Source organism: Vigna unguiculata, chromosome 11 (assembly GCF_004118075.2).
Source record: "Vigna unguiculata cultivar IT97K-499-35 chromosome 11, ASM411807v1, whole genome shotgun sequence".
In the NCBI taxonomy this organism is placed as follows: domain Eukaryota; kingdom Viridiplantae; phylum Streptophyta; class Magnoliopsida; order Fabales; family Fabaceae; genus Vigna; species Vigna unguiculata.
Window position 1 is genome coordinate 3,174,378 of NC_040289.1, and position 25,573 is coordinate 3,199,950.

General features: G+C 28.6%; 2 protein-coding genes across 4 annotated transcripts in view; one reads left to right on the forward strand and one right to left on the reverse strand.

Moving 5' to 3' along the window:
- The window catches only part of LOC114168318 (protein ZINC INDUCED FACILITATOR-LIKE 1-like), a 64,499-nt gene that overhangs the window by 27,228 nt on the left and 11,698 nt on the right, over positions 1-25,573 (forward strand). The gene's annotated exons all lie outside the window — the stretch shown is intronic.
- Positions 56-1,757, reverse strand: LOC114168323 (putative 12-oxophytodienoate reductase 11). The gene is made up of 5 exons (XM_028053097.1): positions 1,600-1,757; positions 1,377-1,517; positions 1,136-1,263; positions 897-1,034; positions 56-793 (listed from the first exon to the last, which is right to left on the reverse strand). The coding sequence occupies exons 1-5, from the start codon at positions 1,668-1,670 to the stop codon at positions 201-203; spliced, it is 1,071 nt and encodes a 356-aa protein (XP_027908898.1). The 5' UTR covers positions 1,671-1,757; the 3' UTR covers positions 56-200.

Genomic DNA, 25,573 nt, shown 5'->3' on the forward strand with positions numbered 1-25,573 from the left:
TGAGAGTATAGATTTATAGTTTTTTACTTGTCAGAAAATGATAGTTTATAGCAAATTTATAAGATTAAGTACTTGACTATTCTCTTACATTTTATTATTGGATGAAAACCTGCAAATACAGATTAATCAACAACATTATTTGAACATCGAATCTTCAACCACAAAGTAAACCCTGACTTATATTTGATGTGATAACCTTATTAAGCAGTGGCTTCAAGATAAGGGTAGTCGGTGTAACCAACAATCGGATCTTGAGTGTAAAAGGTGTCTCTGTTGTATTTGTTGAGTGGTGCATCAACCTCAAATCTCTTAGGCAAATCTGGATTAGCCAAAAACAAACGACCATAAGCAACAAGATCTGTGTAGTTCTCAGTCACAGCTTTGTTCCCTTCTTCTCTGTTATAGCCTCCTGCAACAATGAAAGTGCCATTAAAGGCCTTCTTCATTGGTTCAAGAGTGTAAGGGCTTTCCACATTCTCCCCAGAAATGTTCCATCTTGGCTCAACCATGTGCAAGTACACCACACCATGTTTGTTCAGAGATTGGGCCATGTAGAGACCCAGTTCTTGAGGCTTGGAATCAACACATTCATTGTAATCTGAAAAGGGTGATAGTCTCACTCCAAGTCTGTCTGCTCCTATTTCTTCAACAACAGCTTCAACAACTTCTAATGCAAAGCGACAGCGATTCTCCAATGATCCACCATACCTGTCTCTTCTGTCGTTAACTTGGTCTTTCAAAAACTGGTCTATCAGAAAACCATGTGCTCCATGAATCTCAACTCCATCAAACCCTGTACCAGTACTACTTGTGCTTAGAAACTGAACAAGACCTTCATGATTATAGTATTTGTATGGAACTCAACTCAATTCATGTGTTATTTATACTCATTATACCTGCTTCCATGGCATTCCTTGCAGCAATTCTGAAGTCATTGATAATAGAAGGAATTTCATCTGTCTCTAACGCTCTTGGTTGCATGCCATTACCAGATTTTAATGGCTTGTTGGTTGATGAAACTGGAGCTTCCCCATCTGAGTGCATAAAAAATGAATGAATATCTTATTGATTATATTCTAACAAGAAATTGTAATGTAAAGCAGAAATAATAGAGGAAAGTTAATTATATACGTACCTTCCTCTGAAGCCCTTCCAACATGAACAATCTGACAGAAGAATATTCCACCTTTGGCATGAACAGCATCCACAACGGGTTTCCATGCTTCAATTTGCTCTCTTGACCATATACCAGGTGAGTTTGGGCTATATATGCAAATGACAAGTATCATCAAATGAGATGAATTTTGAACACAACAGAAAATAATAAAATATCAGACTTATGAGATATGTAGTAAATGAAAATGGAAATTACGTACTATTTAGAAGAGGGTGAAATACTGGTAGCTTCAGTAATGAGAAGACCACCCTTGGTAGCTCTTTGAGAGTAATATAGGATAGCATGTGGCTGAGGAACATTATTGTAAGCTCTTGCTCTATATAGTGGTGCCATAACGATTCTGAAAATTCAAATGAATTGAAGTTGAAGTAACTTAAATGTCAATGTATTTGCATGTTTCTGAGAAGCAAGTAAAAAAGTACCTGTGGGAAATGTTGAATTTCCCCATCCTGTGAGGTGTAAGAAGAGGGATGACATGATTACTTTCACCCATTTTTGTGTGAACTTATATGTCTGATACTTTTTCTTTCTCTGATGCTTTTTCTCTGGTTGCTCTCTTTGTTCTGCTTAACTTTGATGGTGTTAATTTAGATTGAGTTGTGTATTTATAGATTTCGGGTGAAAGGAACAAAGTCACAATTGTCGATGTCCAATGATATATGATGTAAGGGAGTGCGTTAGATATTGTTAATTATTAACACATAAATTCTCTTTGAAATGTTGATGCAATGATCAATAGAGTTGTATAAGTTGTCAACATATACATGAGGATAAGACGTAAGTGCGCACGTTATCTTTGACTTGCATTTGTACTTTCTGGACGTGTTCTTTTTTCAACACTTGGTAGTCATCAATTCTTTTTTTAGGTTTAACCATTTTTTTATTCTGATTATATTTTCAATTTCTTCTAAAATTTTTAATGTTTTTATTTTAGTAATTTTTTTTAAAATCTGCTTCATATAATTTTTTTTGTTCAAATTTACAATGACTTGTGTGATGTTTTGTTACATTTTTTTTAAACGAAAATAACTTTGGCCAGTGATATGTTATTTGTTACTTATGTCAGAGGTTATTATCGTCTTGTTGTTTGAATTAAATTAGAAAAACAAAACATTGGCTTGATTTATAAAAGAATGGAAACAAGTTGAAATGTTTAAGTATGATAAATTGGAAAACAAATTATCGTGACAAAAACTCAAATCTTTTTTTTATATATTTAAAATATAACAAAAATTAGTGTAGTATCAGATTAATTATTACAGTTTAAAATATTCGTTTTAAGATAAAAAATATGTATGAGAACAAAAAGGGTGGGTTGAAGTTTAATATATTATGATCTTTGAATTGTATTATCGTCTAGAAAAAGCACATACACATATGAATTAAGTAAAAAAAATCTTGTATATTTTCTCGTTAATAATTACGACAACTTACTATAGAATAAAACTGAACAAAACATGAGTTTTTATCCATATGCAAATTTGTATTGAATCATTTTGCTGATAATTGTGATAATTAGATTATGTTGATATTATTTTTTTAATTTCTTTGATATTTTTACTTATTTGTAAAATATCAAACATGTAAATCAAGTATTTTTCTCTTCCAATTTTATTAAATGAATTTTAAAATATTTGAAAAGATAATAATAAGATAACAATAAAAGATAAAATTAAATAAAAAAATAAAACATGATAATGTCAATTATCACAATGTTCAAAACTTTAAACTTTTTCATGTTCTCGTGAAAGCTTAAAACTATAAAGTAAGAAAAACTAATGTTAATCCATCAAAACATCATAAGAACAAATGACTTGTCAATCAATTTTTATCATGCAACAAAAGGGAATTTAACTTGTGGCTTTAAAACTTAAGATAGAATGACATGATTCTGTTTAATCACTTCAATCCTAAAAACATTATAAGAGATAATAACGAGACTATTGAATCAAAAACCTCACTAAAATTAGTGTTTCACTTTGCACAAAAGCGTTTATAAATGATTACTCATAAACATCATGTTATAAAACCACTTCATCGACTTTTGACCATCATCTAATTTACATAATGCACACATTTGGTTAGACCAAAACGTCTTCCAAAGGTTGCAATGAGGCTTAGCTAGAAGAAATATGGTTTTTCAGGAATTAAAAAATATCATTGAGTTGAAGAGAATAACTAAATGTAAATAATTCATGGTATCATGGTGTTCTCTGCAAAATAATTTTCCTAAAATTTTCATATACTTCTCATAACACAACCTGTTTTTATCACATGGGATTTGCTGTCTTTTCTCTTATTTCTCTTTTCTTTTTCCTGGGGTAGGGTTTTTACAAAAGCCTACCCCAAACTTATTCAATCTCATATCCTAATAGGGTGTTTATACCCTACCCTAAAGTGATATGATCTCATACCTTTATTTCACTCAACATGTACATGTTGTCTTTGGCTAAGGTGCGAGACACGATATATTTTCTTTAAAGACTAAAGGTAAAAAAGTGAAACAATTAGGCTTAAAAAGGGTAAAAACAAACAATTAAATATATCAGGGTTAGCTATTTGGCTAGCTTAAACATATCAAACAAATGTCTTTATCCTTTCTAACCAATTATGTTATTATATTAACAAGAATCAGGCAAAAATAAATTCCATGGCAATAATTGCTTTCCTTATAGCTCTTTACTCTCAAGCTCATAACACTCATGCTTTTAACACGGAAATGTTTCCATACTCAAATATCCAAAAATTTGGTCATACTCTCATACTGAAGAAGGATTGACTAAATATAATCATATCAAACTATCTCACAATCAATGTATGCTAGAAGTTATCTTAACTATACACAATTATGAGATAAGAAAATCATTGCTCAAACATATTCTAACTCAACTAACCATCCAAACATTCAATTCATATATTTTGAGGACATGATTAGATCAAACTCAGATAAAATTTATAATTAAGCATGTCCAGACACAAATTAAAGAAAATCATTGAAAGAGCATTGATGCGTTCGTTGGGTGAGCATACTCGCCTAGTGAATGAAAATGTTTGACCATATGGCCTTGGGCGAAGGATTCACCCAACGAGTGATGTTGAAAAATATATCTTAAAGGAAAAAATTGCTAAAAGTACAGCAAGCGTTTGTTTAACGTCTTTTACCTCGACACCTAATATTCACTGTGACGTTTATTTTTATTTTTTTGTGGGTCACTTGTTGAACCAATATCATATGCTTCTTTTAGTCTTATCTTCTTTTTCATCAATACCTTGTACTAACAAGAACACAAAAAGATACTCGAACAACCAGGTTATCTCAATTTTTATATAAACAAAAATTTGAGAATTGGAAATTTCTAAAATTAACAAAGAAACAAGTGAAAACATAGAAACAATGAAACAAAGAAAAAAAATTCAAAACACCAACCAAACAATAATTCTAATATGTGAAATGATTAAACAGATTTCCTAAGCAATCTCACTCAAATCTCTCTTGTTTCAAAGTTACTCAGTACTCTCATTTGTGATGAATACTACTACTTTTCATGTTCTCTAAATTTAGACACACATATGTCTCTTGTAATGGTTATCTAAGTTCGACATACCTTACCAAATCTCTTGGACTAAACAATGGGGATCAAACACACAATCCCATTTCTAGTGAATTGAAATATTTGGTTTGTTTTGATTAGTTAGACTGTTGAAATTCCATATCTATGACTTTTCAACTAGATCATGCTCTAAGGTGTGTTCCAAAACAAGCATTAAGCACAGACCAAATCAATAAAAATCATAAACATTCAACCATATATATAATAATAAGATACACTTAAATATGTTATTTAGATTTTTCATATAAATATAGTTATACATTTTTCAAGGTTTCAGATTGTGAAACTCGAACATCAAATTTTTTCTTAACTTAGTTTTTAAACGATAATCAATTTTTTATAATAAGAATAACTGTAAATTTTGAATTTAAATATATAATAAAAGTAATAATAACAATAAATTAAATAAAAATATATCGGTTATTAAATAACGAAATAATAACATAAGTGAAACTTAATAACTATTAGTATGAAAACTGAGTGAAATCTTAAAATATAAATATATGTAATACATTTTTCTTTTAAAAAAGAAATTTTTTGATATGTTTGTTTTAGATTGTTTAGTAATGGTTTGTGCAGTAGAGAAGATGATACACAAAGACAAAAGGGAATAAAATTATTTGAAGTTATATTAAGGCCTGAGACATAAGTTTAAGGATCATGATGACATATATATTGGTTAAATTTGTTTCTTATCCCTTGACTTGTAGTGAAATTTGAAATTAGTTAAAATTTTGATCTAATTTAGTTTCTCATATTTAGAAATGTGTGAGTTTAGTCCTTTTAACTAAATTTTGTTAAATTTATTTGATGTTTCAAACGCGTTTCATGATAGCATTTTATTATTGAATCTACAACTCTAAACCCATATATAAAACTCTTCAACCATACGCTATGTGAGGTAGCTTCAAAATAAGAAACAAACTCAGCCTCCAAAGTGGGAGTAGTAGTCAATGTCTGCTTTTTGCTACTCCAAAATATCTTCACTAGTTAGCATAAAAATATAATACCAAATGTTGATTTTTTGGTATTCATGCAACAAGCAAAATCTAAATAGAAGTAGCCTATCACCTTCAAACTATTAGTTTATTTGTATATGAGCTTGAAATCCTTTGATCCTTGAAGATATTTGATTACCTTCTTTGCAGCTTTCTAGTGGTCAACACCTAGATTACTCTGAGCATACATAGACTTCTAATCGCTAAAGCATAGGAAACATTCTTAATTTGTTCCCGTTGAATATAATTTTCGGTTCCAATGTTATAATTTGATTCTTGTAAATGCACTTCACAATCACTATAAATTGTTGATTGATCTTTTTATCCTTGTAGATCTTCTTAATGTTGTTTTACTACCTTGTTCAAAACCTTGTTGTTCAATTGGTTCCTCAACAATTTGATCTATCTCCAACAATTTGTGAAATTTGAATAACTAGTTGTCTAATACGCTTTTGAACTAAAGGAACATGAATGACTACCAATTTATCATTTGATTTTGAGAGTTGAACTTCATAATGATTATTTTGAATTAAATCACTCCTACTAATCAAGTCATTTACATGAAACTTTCCTTGATTTCACAATTCCAGTGTTATGAGATGGATAATAAACCACTGTAACCTTTGGACTTTTCAGTATATCTAATGAAATACCGACTAATAGTCTCAGATTCTTTCTTCTCTTGTGGGTTGTAAAATGTCACTTTAGATGGGCATTCCTCCATGCGTATATATCATAAATTGGGTTTCCAACCTTTGAATAACTCAAAATGTGTTCTTAAAATAGCTTTGGTTAGAACTCAATTCATTATATACACAATCGTCTTAAGTGCTTCAATCCACAAAAATTTAGGAAGTTTTGTGTGACTCCTTGTAAGACCCGTGAAATATAATTAAATAAATAAATAATAAATGCGGGTAGTGAGAGTCTTTTTGACATTAATTATTGATTGATATGATGTGAAAAAGTATTAGCTCAAATGGTAACCTCCAAGGCTTTCAGATGAGCCACGATGTCCCTTATGTGCATGATATGATCACACACCCCTTAATCTCGGCTTAATCTCGAAGCTTTAAGAATGAAAAATACACGATAATAGTGTTGGTAAGAGATTTATCAAATGTGATGGATTTTCATCAATGACCTTTAATAAATCTCCCACATTGTCATGTTGAACAAAATCTCGAATACCAGCAGAAAAGTTGGTCTTTATTAATGTCGCAAAGAGATCATTTAACCTCTTCCACTTTTCATAACGATCAACAACATTTGGAATGATGGTCTCAGTAATAACGGTGATTCTAGTCTTCTAATAAAATAATCAATGTTTATTCAACCCAAATAGAGAAGAACTTTGTCCTCAAAAACTTATAATTATCTCATTTTTAGTTTGGGATACCATAATGGATATCAGAAATATTTACAATATTCACATATTGAGAAATTGCAAATTTTAAAATACATGTTCATCTTCATAATTTGAGACTATAGCAAACATCATGTTTTACCAATAGAAACATTTTATTAATGAATGAATATAGTGATATAAAACTTATACGTGGGCTAAAGTCATCCTTAATTAGACTCATATAATCAAATGATAAAACAATAAAACTATTATGTTTTACCATGTCTTAATGAATGACTCTTGTGACATAAAACTTGTTAAGTCTTGCTCAATTAGATTCATAACTAAATGATAAAACTATTATACTATGTTCCTTTTCTCAATTCTTGTGGTTGATTTGAGAAATATAATCCAATATTTCATCCTAATTGATCTTATAGAGGTAAGAAAATTTCTGAGTAAAAGTTCATCACATCACATATAATTAATTATAATTAATATTTACTATGTTGTTATAAATATCAATCAATAAGAATTATGTGACTACTATCTAATTTATTATATTCACCTTTCAAGAATTTCAAACATTTAAAAATAAATATTTGTGTTAAAATTATTTATAATGCAATCAAAATAAATAATAATATTCATTATATATATTAAGTATACAACATATAATATATATTAATCCCTATGATGCATTCACCTAAAAGGTTTAAAACATCTTTTTTTACAAAATAATTGTTCCCAACCATAATTATTGATCTCGTACAAAAATCATATAATTATATTTCTTCAGTTCCATAGTTCTATGGGACTAAGTTCTTTTATCAAATAGATTTGAAATAAACAATCATATGTCAATCTTTAATGAACTCATACATACAATAGTTCAAAATGCACTACTTGACTATCACACCCGAAAATATTTCATCTTAAAATATGAATATAAAACAAATGCAGAAGAAAGGAATAAGGACTAACCTCCAGCCATGACCATTGTCACGAAAATCTTTTAATGTGCTTTTTAGTTTCAAATCGTTACTTCCTATAAACTTTGATGGTATAGTATAATGTAGAAGAGAGTATATTTGATAGATTTGATGACCTAAATCACAAAGGATACCCTTGTTTTGAATAACATTCCTCTACATTGTGGTTCATCTTGTGCCAGTATGTGCACTATTTCCCTTGGTTGGGGTTTCTTCCTCTTCCCCTTCCTTGAGCACGAAAATTGTTCCCTTTGCTTTCACCTTTCCAAGAACCCTATTCTTGAGCTTTGTAGTTCCTCTCAACAGTATTCAAGAAAACCTTATTCTAAAAACTTAAGGTTCCAGAACTATTATTTTTTTTTCTCTTGTTGTATTATCAAAGAAAAAACTTTGGTTATACTAGGCAAGGGCTCCATTAATAAAATTTGGGTTTTGACATTATTGTAACAATCATCTAGGCCTTTTAAGAAACAAATAGAATGTTCTACCTCTCTCTATTTCAAAAAGATTTTAGTATGATCACACTCACATGGCTTTACACATGTGCAAGTTGGTATGCGACGCAGGAAGTCCAGCTCCTCCCACAACCTTTTTAACTCAGTGAAGAATTGGGTTATGGTCCTTTCTCCTTGTTTGATGGAGTGAATCTCTTGGAGAAGGTCAAAAATCTAAAAGTAATCTCCTTGAGAGAATCTTTCCTTTAGTTCTTCCCAAAGTTCCTTAGCAGAGTCAATCTATAGGACGCTTTTAGCAATATCATGAGAAAGAACTCTTATAATCCATGACAGAATCATGACATTACACCTTTCCCAAGCTTCATAGATGGGATCATTAGGAAGAGGAGTCTTGATGCTCCTATTAACAAATTTTAGTTTGTTCTTGGACAGCAAACTCGTTTCATGTTCTTGCTCCAATAAGGGTAGTTAGAATCATTCAAATTAGTAGATACTAACACCAAACCTGGGTTTTCTTCAAGGTGTAGATAATAAGGGCTAGTGGGTATGAGAGACCGATCAAGATTAGTAGTGGCAAAGCTCTTTGATGATAGGAGGCCATGCCCCCTCCCCCCAAAAAAAAATTTGAAATTTTTTTATATTATTAATATTTTGATTTTTTTATATTATTAGGAGATATATTACAAATTAATGATGATTAAATCAAATATTTTTATAGATATTAAAAAATATATTACAAATTAATGATGATTAAATCAAATATTTTATTTCTTTTATAAACATAATAATTAATGTTAATAAAATATAAAATTAAACATAATAAAAAATAAAGAATTAAAAGATTTATCAATATATTTTTTATTATTTTTTTATTATGATTTGAGTTTTTTACAAATTGTTCTCATATCTCATTTTCACCTGTTTTCTTTTGTTTTGGAAGAGAAAAATGTCTATTATTTTTGTTCTTATTTCTCCTTTGTTCTCTTCCATTCTCGAGGTAGTAAAGAAGAAGTAATTCTTTCGATTGACACTGAAATATTAGTTTAATAATTTATTTAATGAGCATATTTTATATTAATTTTTTATTTTATGAACATAGAAGAAAAAGTATTGTATAAAGATCTATTATTTTTACTCTCATCTCTCAGTTGTTCTCTTCCATTAATAAAGAAAGAGGTAGTCCTCTATTGTCTTACTTGATAGATAATGAAACATTAGTTTAATCATTTATTTAATGAGCCTCTTATATATTAATTTTTTATCTTATAAACATAGAAAAAAACGCATTGCACTATGTATTTTTTATAAATTGAATTTTAAGTGTGGTATTATCATCAAATTTTCTTTTGATAATCTTTCATATATGTGTAGTTTCTTTTTTGTTATCGTTATATTAAATTATGTATTATTTTAATTGCATTAGTGATAATAATTAAATCTATAAAATTTTGAATGTATTATTTTGATTTCTCTAAAAATGTTGGTCAAAATCGTATTGCATGGTTTGCATGGTTGGTGTTCCCATGTTTGACGGCATCTTTATTGTCCAAATGTATATCAGAGTGCGACGGAAGCAGAGCATTTTAACATGCTCTGATACCATATTATGATCGCATAGGAAATGTGAGAATGATGGAAATCCAGAAAAGAAAGGGCATAAGAGCACGCAAGGTAAGACAAAAATTCTAACTTTTGTATTTCAACTGTGTTTCTTACTTACATCCAAAAAGGGAACGAAACCTATCTTAAATAGGTTTTGGAAGGAAAAGGAAAAAAACCCTAGGTAACAAATTTATATCACTTATCATAAACTAACCCTAAAACAGAAAGCCCTAAGGGGTTTCAATAACTGGAGCATCTGTAATTTTCAAAATAACCATTTATCCTTTTTAAACTGATTTTTGGATTACTTGTTTCAAACGTCTTTTAGAATAACATTTCTAGAATTTTTGAAACATGTTTTATACGGGATTTTTGAAATAGGATATTTTAAAGTAAGCTTTTTCTAACAAGATTTTCGAAACAAACCTTTAAAACGTATGTAATACCTTCTACAACGAGTTTCTGGAATGAACTTTTCTAAACAAATTTTCTGAAACATATAAAATGTGTTTTTGAGAAAAATTTTTCCGAACAAGTTTTTAACGTTCTCTTTCTCTGTCTTCTTCTTCATGTGCAGTGTTCTTTCTCTATAAAGGCTATGATGGTAGTAGTAACACTGATGATGAAAGTGATGACAGAGGTGAGTTGTAGTGAGATGATATTCGAGTAGGTTCATGTTAGTATAAGGGTGCAGTTAGTCATAATGGGGTGTGGGAACCAAAAACCTTTCCCTTCTATAGGTTTGGACCACACATTCAAACCCATTTGTTTTTGCGATAGTGCATATACTACATAGTTTTAAAATTCTATACACAATTTACTCAACAGGCTACATAATTTTAAAATTGTATACACAATTTACTGAACAAGGAGTACAAATTTAAAAATTAAATTAGAAAAAGAAATTGATACGTGAAAAATGATGGATTAAATATGTTTTTGGTCCCTTAATTTTCAGTGAATTTTGGAATTAGTCCATTTCGAAACTTTGGACCAATTTGGTCCTTCATCTCTCGAAATACATGGATTTAGTCCTTTTAATCAAATTTTGTGAAGTTTATTTGACATTTCAAGCAAGTTTCATAATAGTATTTGACTTAACATTAAAGCAAAAATGTGTCAAATAGTATAAACAACTAAAATACAATTTTAAAATGCGTACGAAATATCAAATAAATTTAACAAAATTTGATTAAAATGACTAAATCCACGTATTTCGAAAGATGAAGAACTAAATTGGTCCAAAATTTCAAAATGAACTAATTCCAAAACATACTGAAAGTTCAGGAACCAAAAACATATTTAATCAAAAAATGAATAATACAAACAGAAGGACATGACTAAAATAGGTTGAGGTCCAATAATAGAGCAGGTATCGGAGAAATAATGGATATTGCTATATCAAAAAAAAAAAAAAAAAAAAAAATATATATATATATATATATATATATATATATATATATATATATATAACTTCTTTTGAAATTCTTCTTATAGATATGATTATTAATTTGGTTTTTTAATTTTTTATTTAGTTTAATTTAATTATTATATTTTTTATTGGTTCAATTTAGTATTTCAATTATTTAAAAATATTTAATTTGATTAATTCTGTTAAGCTGGAATTAACTCCGTATATATACATATTCACAACTTCTTTTGGAGTCCTCAGATTCTTTTATTTAACTTAAAAAGTTCCAGGGTACAGCTTTTGACAATAGTCATGTAACGAACATAGTATAATATGGTCAATAATTGATTTTCACATGTGAAAATATAGGTTATACTAATATCTTTTTTTTCAATTTTCCTATTTTAATTTTAATTTTTTAAATTTAAATAATTATTTATAACAAAAAATTATTGTTCAGTTTTATCTTTAATAACTATTATTTTAAATTCAAATATTTATTTATTATAAGAGAATTATTACTCTTTTATCATTTTAATAACTATTTTTTCAAATTTAAATAATTACTCATAATATACAATATTACTTATAATATTTTTTTAATTTAATAACTAAAATTTATTTTATCTATAGATATATCTATAATTATATACATCTTTTGTTTTTCCAATTTTACTATTTTAATTACTACATTTGAAATTTAAATAATTTATAAATATTTAAAAAATCATACACAAATGCTCGGTAACATCTATGTTTATGTTAGTAATTTTAAAACTTTTGTAAAAAATTTTGTACTTGATCTACTCAACAAGAAAAATAAATTAAACAATTAAATTAAAATATTATATGTTAAAAGATATTGAAGTTAAAAGAATTAAATATAATAAGAACAGTAGAAAATGGGACCGGATGTGGGATGTGTGAGTGTGAGTTTCCTCATCACATGCTAATAGAGAAATAAATAGAATAATTCATTAAATTAATATATTTTATTTATAAGAAAAGTGATAATTATATATGATAACAAAATACTAATAAGTTGAATAGAAAATAAAATAAAATAACTGGCTATATATAATATTATTTGGAAACTAAATAATAGATTATATATAATATTTAATTATATTTTATTCTAATATCCATACAAGTTGCAGAATAAATATTAATGATTTTTAACTTATCGATGGAACTATCGAAAGTAGTATCAGCAAAGTCGTTTACGTTTATAAATACAATCACATATTTGACGTTTAGTTTTGACATGAACGAGAGTCAAATCAAATGTTTTATTTTGAACAAGTTCACAAATGGAGAAACAAGCAATATCTATATATTTAATATTCAAGGTGCATAACAAATTTGTTATCACAAAAAAAAATTCTAATATATAAAAAAAATAGAGTAAAGAAAATATGATATCAAATATTAAATGTCAAAAAGAATATATTTTCTTTTTTCCAATGACAAATATATAAAGAAATTATTATGATATAAATATCGGAGTATCAAAGAATAATTCAATAAAAGTCAACTAATAATAAAAAAAGAGTAAAAATATCAAATTTGTATTTCATAAATAATTTATGAAAATAATTTGTTAGATTATTTAATAAATTAAATGTGTTTTAGTAATTTAAAACAAAAACATATATGAAAATAGAACACATGTGTAAACGGGACAGAAGAAATATGTACATATCCATCCTCATTCCGTTTCCATAACTAATTTAAGAAATATGTACGTACACATCCTCATCTCGTTTTCATATCTAATTTAAAAAAATTTAATATCATTCATATATATATATATATATATATATATATATATATATATATATATATATATATATATATACCCATTACCACTCAATGTGGGAATTTCTTATCAAAATCAAAACTGAATAACAAAATACTTGCCAATTTATCAACCATGACTAACCACTAGGACATGTTTCAATGTCTATTGTATGTGTTAATCACTACTCCCTATAACAGCACTAGTGCATTTTAGAGCTTTTACAGCGCCGTATATGTCTCGGTTCCTGCAGACCCACTGCATATAAGTACGCGGTGGCAGTTTTGTAATTAAATTCATCTTTTATGCCTCGGTTGTCATAATAACCGAGGCATATGGCTAAAAAAAATTTTGACTCAACGCGTTGACTCCTAATTTAATTTATTTATTTTTACTGATGCAATATGCCTCGGTTCTCTCTTAACCGAGGTAGTAGAGACATGTAAATATTTTGACCACTGCGTTGACCCATAATTTGAAATTTTTTTTTTACTGAAGCAATATGTCTCGATTCTGTAATAACCGAGGTAGTAGTGGTAATATATGCCTCGGTCCAGCGCCTACCCGAGGCAGTAAGGGCACAATATGCCTCGGTTTCGAATAACCGAGGTAGTATCCCTTCGTAGGGTTAAAAAATCCCAATTCCTTCATTGTGCAGTGATTTCCGACTTCTTCTGCGAGCGTTCATCTTCTCCGGCCAACGTTCATCTTCTCCAAAGACTAGCGCCACCGTCCCGCACAGCTCCCACCGTCCTGCACAGCTCCCACCATCCTGCACACCTCCGACGCTCCAGGCATCGTTTCGTCACCTGCACCGCCGCAGCTTCTTCTTCGACCAACCACCACCGTCGCTGCACCATCGCTGCACCGTCGAGGAGCCGTGCACTACCACCGGAGCCGTTGTGTGTTCTTCGAGCAACCATCACCAACGGCCACTGCGATTCTGTTCAGTCTGCCTGCACCACCACTGCACGCAGCTCGAGGAGGTTCTTCCGGTGCCGCTGCCATTGCCTCCATTCAATCCCCCACTCCTTGGTATGTTTATTTTTACGATTTTGATTGTTTTTGGATTCGCCTGGATTTAATTTTTTTGGATTGCTTGTATGTTCTTTTATTTTCAATCTTGAATTTGAGATTATTAAAAATATGGAAGAAATTTTGGATTGTTTGTACTAGGAGATAATTTGGATCCTAGGAGTTAGTATGTATCAATTTCATGAGAATTTATTTTAAACTTTTGACAGTGTTCACGCAGTATCCCTGTTGTCCGACTGTGGGTACAATTGATTCTCCTCCGTTGCTACTCACGTCTCACACTCCAGGTTCTTAATTTTATTATGAGCTTATAATTGTTTAGTATATTGTTTATTTAGTATGTTTTTTATTTATATTTCAAAGTAAATCAATTTATTTTGTTTGATCTCAAATTGTTGTTGCATGGAGTTAGCCATAGTTTCCCGTTTGAGATTGAATACGAAAATTATTTACTTGTCTCCAAGTATTTTTTTTAAAGAATATGTATTTTTTTAAAAGGAGACAATACTAATAATTTAAATGTATTCAATCTTGAATTGTCCGGTTGGACAGTTTAAGAAGATTAATCACTTTTTAATAGTGTATTAGTGCATGTCTATTTTAATATACATATCTCAATATTCATGAATATTTGTCAATTGTGTTTTGTATTGATCTTTGGGTGCATATTTGACTGTGGTTAATAATCACTTTCATTTCGTGTAACCTGAAGACCAATGCGAAATGCTGGCGAAATTTCGTGAAATTTAAGATATGTGTTTTAAAATTAATATGTACCAATAAACTAGAAGAAGTGAATCTTCTTGAATGGGATAGGGTCACACCTTAAATACAAAAGTGAGGTGATCATTCATTTAAAGATTACTGAAATTGTTCACACAATTTCAGTATATAAACGTATGGATCGAGACTGGATTTACTTGCCACGCATCTGTGTTGAGTATGAGAAAGGAGTAGAAGAATTTATACAATTTGCGCAATGTTATGAAAGTAGAAGTGATGATGAAGTGAAGTTTAGATGTCCTTGTGTGAACTGTTTGAATGCGAGAAAGTTGAATGCAACTGCAATTAGGGAACATCTTATCTGCGATGGTTTCCTTCCAAGTTATACAATATGGACATGGCATGGCGAATTAATAGACTTCCCAAACTGTCTCCCGAACTGAAAATTTTGTGGATTCCATCATGGAAGATCAACGTGAAGAAGACAAATTAGAGGACATGATTCGTGATGTTAGCGATGAAGCTTTTGCCCTAGCGCACGTGTATGAGACAATCTCTACTGATTCAGAGACAATCTCTACTCATTACTTAATAACATCAATGCTCAAAATGTCATACATATCTATATAAAATACTCAAAAATCCTTTAACATTGTATATCAAAATGACATTTCTTAAACATCTCAAAAAGTGGTACAAAATATGAGAAATAGATTTGATACAATTTTCCAAAAGAAAGACAAATACTTCATTTTCTAAATTATCACAATTTTCTCATTTGTTCCTACCTTTGTTCACGTATTAATATACAATCATCACATAAAAAAAAATCAAGCAACACAAGGAAAGAACACAAAGGTAAGCTAATATGCATTTAAAAGAAGAATAAGAAATAAATAAATCATATAAAAGGTCTAAGAACTAATGTAAAATTTGTACAATTAAATTTTGTACGAAACTTATTTTGTTATATACCTATACACTCTTCACAAAAACAAGTGAATTGAATGGACTCAAGTAATTTTCCAGCTCTCGAGGTCAAATGACTCTAACCCAACCATGACAAGATTAATCTCACTAGCTCCATAAGTATACTCATTTTTTATATCATACGATTTGCCTCTTGGAGTTTGCTTCAACTCACACCCAGTGGCGGAACTTACCAAAAATTTTAGGGGAGCCAAATTATATTTGTTATATATAAATTATTATTTTTAATTAAAAAAATTAATTTTTTACATAATTTTTTATTCAAAATAAGCACTCATGACAATATAATCCAAACAATATAACAATAATATATATGAAAGAGTAACACAAAGTTTATCATCAACAATAATATATAAAAAAAAAACAAAAGTTACTTTTAGTCAAAATGGCTCTCCAACTTTTAAAACCTATTAAAAAACATTCAAAAAGTTAAAACAGGTTAATGACAATCAACTTGTTGCAAATTAGAATTCAAATTCAATGAAAATAAATTCAATTACATGTAAGAATGAAAACATCTGAATCAAGTCCTGCGCTTGTTTTTTTTTTCCTAAAAAGATAGCACAGTAAGCAATACGTAGCATCTTTTAATGGCGATCATCTTTACCAGACAACGGATAATTTTCTAGATGCATTTTATATGGATTCATTTTAGATAAGCCCTTCATATCTCATCAATTTGATTTGATGGGTATTGCCAGATTTTAAGACGCTTCCTCGGATCACGTTCTAAAGTATTTTCAAATTCATTATATGTAACTTTAGGAACCTTAGATAGTTGTTTTTCGTTTTCTTCAATATTTGGATTATCATGAAGTTTCTCAATTTTAGATGACGTAGATGCATTTTTTTCATCTTCATCACAAGTCTTCCTCTTGAAGAAAGAATTAATTCTTTTACTCTTTATCATAATTTTTCTAATATAAATTTGTCAATTCTTTTACAAAATAATAAAATTATGAATACCCCAAATTAAATCTTAAAAGCAAGACTCAATATTTTAAGAAAATTAATAACTTCTAAATGATTAGCTTCCCTCACCTTAGAGTAGATTCCTAATCTTACTCTTCCCTTACACAACTTCAAAGTCTAAAATAGTTCTATTTACACAAAGAAGAGTTTGATCAACAATTAAAACATGATTTTATAATCTTTAACAGATAGAGATATGCCTAGAGCATAGAAAAGCCTCAGAGGAAAACAAATTGCTTTAAAAAAAGAAGGAAAAAAATGAACTTACTCAAAAGAAGAAATTGTTCAGTCCAAAATGTTTATTAACTCTTCAATTTTGTCATAGTGCAATTTGATTTTGAAAATAATAAGGAAATGATGGTGAAAATTGAGATGGAAATAAAATAAGAAAAAAAGACATAAGCACGGAAGAGAAAAACTAAATAAAAAAATATAAGAAATTATAATAAAAAAACATGATTTTTAAATTTAAGAAAAATAATTCAAACTAAATTAATATAAATAAAATAATAATATATAAATAAAGTAATAATATATAAATATATTTTTTTAAATATATAAAATAAAATAAAATAAAAATCAATTAATATAAATAAAATAATAATATATAAATATTATTTTTTAAATAAAAAAAAGGAAAAAAAATGGTTGGGGGAGCCTTGGCTCCCCTTTGTCCTAACGTTGTTCCGCCGATGCTCACACCACGCACATATCACACTCTATGTGAGTGAGATACCACTTGAGACTTTCTGAGTCCCCTTCCAATACACTTTGACATCCTAAATGGTGATTTTTTCCCCTTATAAATAGTCACTGAGAACCACACTTATCATTTCTAAGCTAAAAAAACAAAATAATTAAACATAACAAAATTAAATTTTTTCTAGAACCCTAGACTGATCATCTAACAATGGTCGAGACACTCACCTATGGACAAGAAACAATACAAAAATGCTTATGAATAATTGATTTTTTTCTACCATAATAAACACCAAAATTCCATAACAACATAACATTTATATCACAATTGGTCATAATAAACACCAAAATTCCATAACAACATAACATATGAGTTTTTATCATCCCTTTCACTAAAAATAATTTTCTTCAAGATATGTTAACCTCAAATTTTTGTCAAAATTGCAATCAGGCCAACAATATCACCACTATGCAATAATACAAATTCAATACTTATCAAAGAAATTTCTAACCATCATTAATGCATAAGAATCACACGAACAATTATGTCATCACTTTATAATTCATTAACAATCAAATATATTATATATATTCATCTCCAAACACAACATAGATCACCAAAACCTTCACAATTTCACTAAATCAAATTTCACCAAATTGTTTATAGGTTCTGCAAAGACTCTTATCATTATTCTCCTCCCTTACACAATGTCACCACTTACCATGATTTTATATTCACCACCCAAAGACTAAAATCAACTATATCAATGAATGGTTTAAAGACCACGACTAGATGAAGATGCATTTAAAAACAGAAAAAAATCACATGCAGTCAAAGAAAGCTCCACGCACCACAGAAAAAATTAGAGTTGTTTTATAAAAGGAGAAAAAAAAATTGAACTTACTTTAATGTGAAATTGATTGTATTGTAGAATCATTGATATTTTTTGCTTCTATGACTTAGATATTCAATAGGATAAATGAAAGAAATCAATTTACTAAAAGGGAAGGAAATACTATTGAAAATTGAGAATGCGACGAATTTATGTAAACAACCTTTGCTTTTTAAAAAAAAAATCATTTAAAACCATTTAACTTTTTATAATATATATATAATATATATTAATAAGTAAAACATAATATTAATACAATAATTTATATATATATATATATATATATATATATATAATTATACTCTTTTTAAAATTTATATCCAGGCTCTCACACTCCCTACCTTTCAATTAGTTTTAACATACAATTCATTTCTTATTGTGAAAATAATTAAGATTTCTTTTTTCAAAATCGTAATTTGAAAAGTTATTTTATTTAAAAGTTATACTAAGTACATGAGTGTGCTTTATATTTAAATCTACTTGCTTAAAGAGATACTTTATTTAAAAGGACTTAAAACCAACATATATAGTAATGATTTAACCAAACTCATTGTTAAAAAATGTTTTCCATAATTTAATAAGTTGTTAATTACCAATTCGAGATAAATTTGTTGCCATTTAAATCCAAGTTCTAGCAACTCCGACATGTGCTTTAAAACGTGTAGAAATATGTGGCTAAAATTCAAAAGGAACAAGAAAGATATTTTTTTATTTATTTTGTTTTAAGAATGATGACAAATTTAAATTCGGTCTTTTTTGAAAAGTGTAGTCTCGATCAATTGGTATACGACATCATCAAATAATTTAAGAAAAATCTCATAAAATCTCCCGTACTCAAAAACACGTTCAAAGAATCAGAAAACCAATGAAAGTAGGTAAAAGTGGTAAAAAATAGGTAAAACTTGTTAAAATCCGTTTAATTAAAAGATAATTGACAATACATTATTTTAAAAATTAAAATAAAAAATCAGCTTATAACATTTATTATTATTTTTACTCTAGTGAAAACACGTACGTGTGTGTGCGTGTTTTCACTTTTTTATAATAAATAAAATAATAAAATTATAATTATTAAAATAAAGATAATTTTTTTTATAAATTTATTATAAATAATTTTTATTTATTTTGTATGTAATATGTAATATTCCAATTTTTAACTGCTAATTTTTTTTAAGAGAATAGAATATTTCATTCTCATGTTCACAAGAGATCATTTAGCGTATAAAGTATATTAATATAGTCTTATAAACGATAGGACTATAAAAACATAACTTTTATACAAACCAACTAAATCAAATCTAGCTCTATACACAGATTAATCACTTATTACAACTCCCCGATACATTCCACTAAACTAACTGATGACTCATCTTCATTCTCTATAGGTGCCTCTAAACCTGCAACTACAACTGCTCCCACCGAATAGGTGATCATTGTAAAAGAAAGACAAACAACACAAGATAAAAACATAGAAGAAGGGTAAGCTAATGTGCAAACAAATTTAAATAATTTATAAATAAAATTTACACAAATCATATGTAAGCTATCATTCAATTTCATATAAGACTAAAAGTATAACTCAATTATCCTGATACATGCATTGATATTGGTTCTAGGCAGGTTGTGCACTTGCAGTGACATCTCATACTTTGCAAAGGAATAGTTAAAGAGTCATTCTCTATCACATAAACGGTTAGTCCGTTAACACCTTTGGTCAAGGTAAAACTCCTAGGCTAGGACCTCCCGCTCCTCTCACCACATACATCATTTCTCTCTACTTGAGAATTTGAATGGTTATTAGAGTGTTAGGATAACTTCCAAGACGATCCCCACATCAATGCATACACTACTATAATCACTACTAATCCTTCTTGGATTACCATCAATCAATCTCAACTCATGCTCATAACCATATATTTAATTCAATTTATAGCAATAAAGACTATAGAATCCATTCAAGCATACATAAAACATCCAAAGTAACTAGAACAAAAAAACAAGAAAACAAGGCAAATGACGTTATACGTAAAGTACATCCAAACGGTGAGAACCATTTCTCTAACCACAAACTTCAAAACAAACATCCCACCAGTCAAAGGGAATATTCACGTGTCTATGATCAGCTGTCAAAATTTTAGCTTGATCTGACAGTTAACGAAGAGAGAATCTTCATTTTACCAATAGGAGACAGTGCTAAAAATTGGATAGCACCCAATGCTAGAGAGTGGCGCACAACGCTGATAAATTCATAAACTAGCACTCAACGTTGCCATGGTGAGGCTCAACGCTGATTAGCTCGTAAAAGCTAGCGCTCAACGTTGCCATGGTGAGTCTTAGTGTAGAATCAGATACCAACAATCTTAATAATTTAAGGTTTTTACAAAATCAAGACCCGTTTCATAGGTAAAATTGGTACTTCTCCTTTAGGTATTGGTCTAAAACAATCTTTAAATCATAGAAGTTGGTACCAATTTGATCAATGACTCAAATCCTACCTTTTCACAAATTCCTTCGCAATCAATCAACCAAATCATACAAGATTCATTAAAAAATTTACATACCAAAATCACTCATACAATTAATGATAATTACCAAACTCAATCAATCACAAACATGCCAATATCAATTATCATACTAGATCACAACCATCATACATGCTATATCAGAATTCATTAGTCACAACCAATCTCATTTCTTAATTTAAAAGCATCATCATGCAACCATCAATTTCCATTAGACTCACGCACACAGATAAAAACTAGTTTCCCTTACTTGTTATCCTACTTAGATGGTTCTATAAATGTTAAACACCTTTAACTCCACAGGATGCTCTATCTACACATAGAAACATCACAAGAACGATTAGGATATACCGTTATGATCACTGATCAACAGAGACTCATATTGATGATTAAAAATACGCATGCAAGCATAAGAGAGCTAACATGCAACAAAAAACAGAAATAAACCAAAAGAGGGCGAAAACTCAACTTACGCGAACGAATAAACCTATCGGTCCAAATTCAAGAGCTTATTAAGAGAGAAAAAATTCCTAGAAAAGTCAAAGAACTCTAGAAGAATGGTTTCTAGAGAGATAATAAACATGTCAAAGTGAGACAACTCAACTCACACGGGTTGGCTCACCACAAGTCGGGTTGAAAATGAGGGAATCCAACTCGGCTCACTTTATGATGAGCAGAAATTTTGCAACCCGACTCAACCCACCATGGGTTGGTTCACCAACCCACATAAAAAACTATTTATGTATTTATTTTTAAGTATTCAAATATTTAAATAATTTTTTAAGCAACCCATGAGCAACCCACATAAAAAAACTATTTATGTATTTAATTTTAAGTATTCAAATATTTAAATAATTTTTTAAGCAACCCATGAGATGACAATCACAGTCAAATCAAGAACTAATGTTTTCATCATGCTCACCACCAATATATGATGAATTGTTTCCAAAAAAGTGTCCATATAGTCCAAGAAAAAATGGTTAATATTACACAGTTTTGTCATGCTATTCAACAAAATATAAATATAAAACTACACATCTGTGTCATACTAATTAGAAAAAATTGTTTATAAGACGGTTGCTTGGGTAATATACTATAAAGATTATAGTTAAAGATTAAAGTATTAGTGTATATAACTTGAAAATCAAATTAATTAATCATTCAAACTATTCAAATATTATTGAACAACATTCTAGCATTTAAAAATATGAAATTGTGAACCTATATAATTAGGAGTAGTAAATAATATTAAAAAATTAAAAAAATTGTAAAAAATGTTGGTGGGTTAAGTGAGACGGGTTGAGTTCAATCCACTCTTGAAAAACCTGAATTTTTCTCAACCCAATCCAACTCAAACCCATGGTGAGCCGGGTTAGCTCACAGGTTGAAACCCATTTTGACATCTCTAGAGATAATGTGTTTTAAAATAATGAACATCTTTTATAACAATTCTATTTATATTAAAACTTTTTTAATACTAAAATAATTCAGTCTCACTATTTTTAAACAACTATCACTTCTAAAATATCATTTTCTAAAAGTTCACATAATATTTGATTATAAATAGTTATTATAGTTTAAAAATAATTAAACTTAAAAAAATGTTGAATTTATTAAAAAGGTTAAAATGTAAAAAACGTCACTTAAATAATAAAATTGACAAATTCTATTTAATAAAGAATAAACTTAGAAAAAGTATGCACCAAAGAATCTTCTCTATATAATCATATAAATGTAAACATATTGTTGTTAGATCTATATTGATAAATATTATTCAAAATTTTAATTTACTTACGATGATACATTTTATTTTATTTTTACATTTTACCAAATTATACACTACATGAAAACTTCTAAATAGTGACCAATTTTAGTAACTAATAATTATTAGTAATTATAGTAACCAATTTAAATACTAGTTTACAAAACTAAAAAAATTTTGTTACTAAAATAGTCACTATTATAAATAAAAAAATTATAATTGGTCATTAATTTGATCTTTAAAATTAGCTACCATGATTTTAATTATCAATGTATCTTTGATATGTATGAAAAGTATTAACTTTAATGCATTTTAAATATTATGGCGTTTTTATTACCTTCTGTCTCGGACAAGGTGAATTAATATGTGAAATTACAAAGTTTATTCAATAACACATCTTCGTTGCTATTTAATAAACTATTATATTAAACAACGACTTTGGTTAAACCATTATCTTTGTTTTAAGGTATGCAAGGCTTGTTTATAAAAATAAATTTAAATATGTAACTGAGGTATATATTTGACATAAACTTTGAAAAGTAAAAGTTTTTATGTTATTATTTTAAAAATATTCATATCTTTCATAGTAAGGAATGAATTAGTAATTATCACACTGACATATAAATTGAGCATTTTTTTTTATAGATGTTTCCTTATATAGTTGTAAATTTAGGTATACTGGTCTATTTTTAAGCTGATGTATAGCGGTTATAAACATTATCAATTAGTTAGAAGAATTGTGTTATAATTATGTAAATATATCTGGATTAAATATGTTTTTGTCTTTCAACATTTAGTGAAAATTGGAATTAGTCTTTTTTGAAAATCTTGAACTAATTTAGTCTCTTATATTTAGAAATGCGTGGTTTTAGTGTTTTTAACCAAATTTTAGTAAGTTTATTTGCCGGTTTCAAATGTGTTTCTGAGCTAACATTGAAGCCAACATGTGTCGAACATTGTAAATAAACTAAAATACTATAATGAAATGAGTAAAATACACGTTTGAAAAGTCAAATAACTTAAAAAAAATTAGTTTAAGGGACTAAATTGGTTTGAAAAGTCAAATAATTTTAATTTTCAATAAAAATTGATGGACCAAAAACATATTTAATCCAATATATCTTATGTAAAACGTACTTGTTGTATACACTAAATTATAATTCAGTAACTTGCAATAAAACTATAAATAAGAAAACTTTATTCTTATCTATTTTTACTTTTGTTAATCATTTGTATGTTGTCTCTTGTTATGATTGCAATCAATATTACATTTTTTTTCTTTCGGAACTGGTTTCAACATTAAGTGTACAACAAATTTGAACTAGATTTAATTTCAATCTTGTTTTGTATTTTTAATAGAAATTGTTGAAAAAAAACGAGCAACACATTAAAGATTGAAAAGTTTCACGCAAAGAATGGTTTTCACCAATGAAGAATAAGATGAGCGATCCAAAGGCAAGGGATGTCGACACCACCTTTTAGAAGCACCTCACACATAGAGGGCAAGGTTTAGAGTAGATGGAGGAAATATTTCATTGTATGATCCTTTTGTCCTTATCAAATGAAGTTCTTTGTGAGGTTTTAAAAGAAATCCTTTACAAACTAAGAGAAGTTTTTCATAAAAAAGTTAATTTGCAACAAGAATCTATGGGAGAGATGGTTGCCTAGGTTGTGTGTAAAGAAGCTTAATTCAATCAAGATGGAACTCTAAGACATAGATTTCAAGGTAGAAGATGAAGACGAAGATGCAACAATGATTTTGTTGGTCTTTTTCCAATGTCGTACAAGAACTTAGTATGTTATTTGAGCATTAGGAAGGGTAACATAACACTTGAAGAGGTTAAGTTTAGCCTTTATATAAGAAAGTTTTACTTCAAGACATTTACGAGTGTTGATGACAAGAAGTTTAGAAGTTAGAAAAGATAAAGAATGATATGAAAGATGTTTGCATATATTACAAGTAAAGATTGCAGAAAATTGAAGAAGTAATAGGGGTGAAAATTATGGCTCAAAATATGAAGTTCTTTAATGATGCATGGTGTTGATCATCGTCTCAAGGTGATGGAAGACCTCTAGTAAAGGGTCCAATTATTAGGCTATAATTAGGAAGATATAAGAAGAGTGGGTCTCAATTGAGCTCAACAAGCCCAAGATACTATCAACATGGGTCAACCTTAGCTTGTGAATATTGTACAAAGTAGAATAATATATTTCGGACCTTATATTTGGACCAAGTAGTTTGGAACATTTGGACTAAGTAGTGTAGAGTTTCAAGCTTGTATTTGGGCCTCAATTACATTAGGGTTAGATTAGGGTTCAAATGGGTGCCTTACACCCAAGAAAGACTTGGGTCAACCTTTGCTTGAAGAGAGGAAAATGCTTTTATCATTTTGAGCACATGCTCAAATATGGAAAGCATGATTGGATAACACAAGAAAATGCTAAATTACTAATGTAAAAAAATCTACCGGTAAAACAAGAATTTACCAATAGATTTTAATGACAAAAATATCCATTGGTAAAACACAATTTATCAACGAATTTTAGAATTTAAATTATCTGTGAAAATATTCATTGGTAATGAA

Coding starts and splice junctions, on each gene's coding strand:
- LOC114168323 (XM_028053097.1), bottom strand. CDS start 1,670: ATGGGTGAAAGTAATCATGTCATCCCTCTTCTTACACCTCACAGGATG. Junction 1,264..1,376: donor ATTTCACCCTCTTCTAAATA/GTACGTAATTTC, acceptor TTGCATATATAG/CCCAAACTCACCTGGTATAT. Junction 1,035..1,135: donor TGGAAGGGCTTCAGAGGAAG/GTACGTATATAA, acceptor TTATGCACTCAG/ATGGGGAAGCTCCAGTTTCA.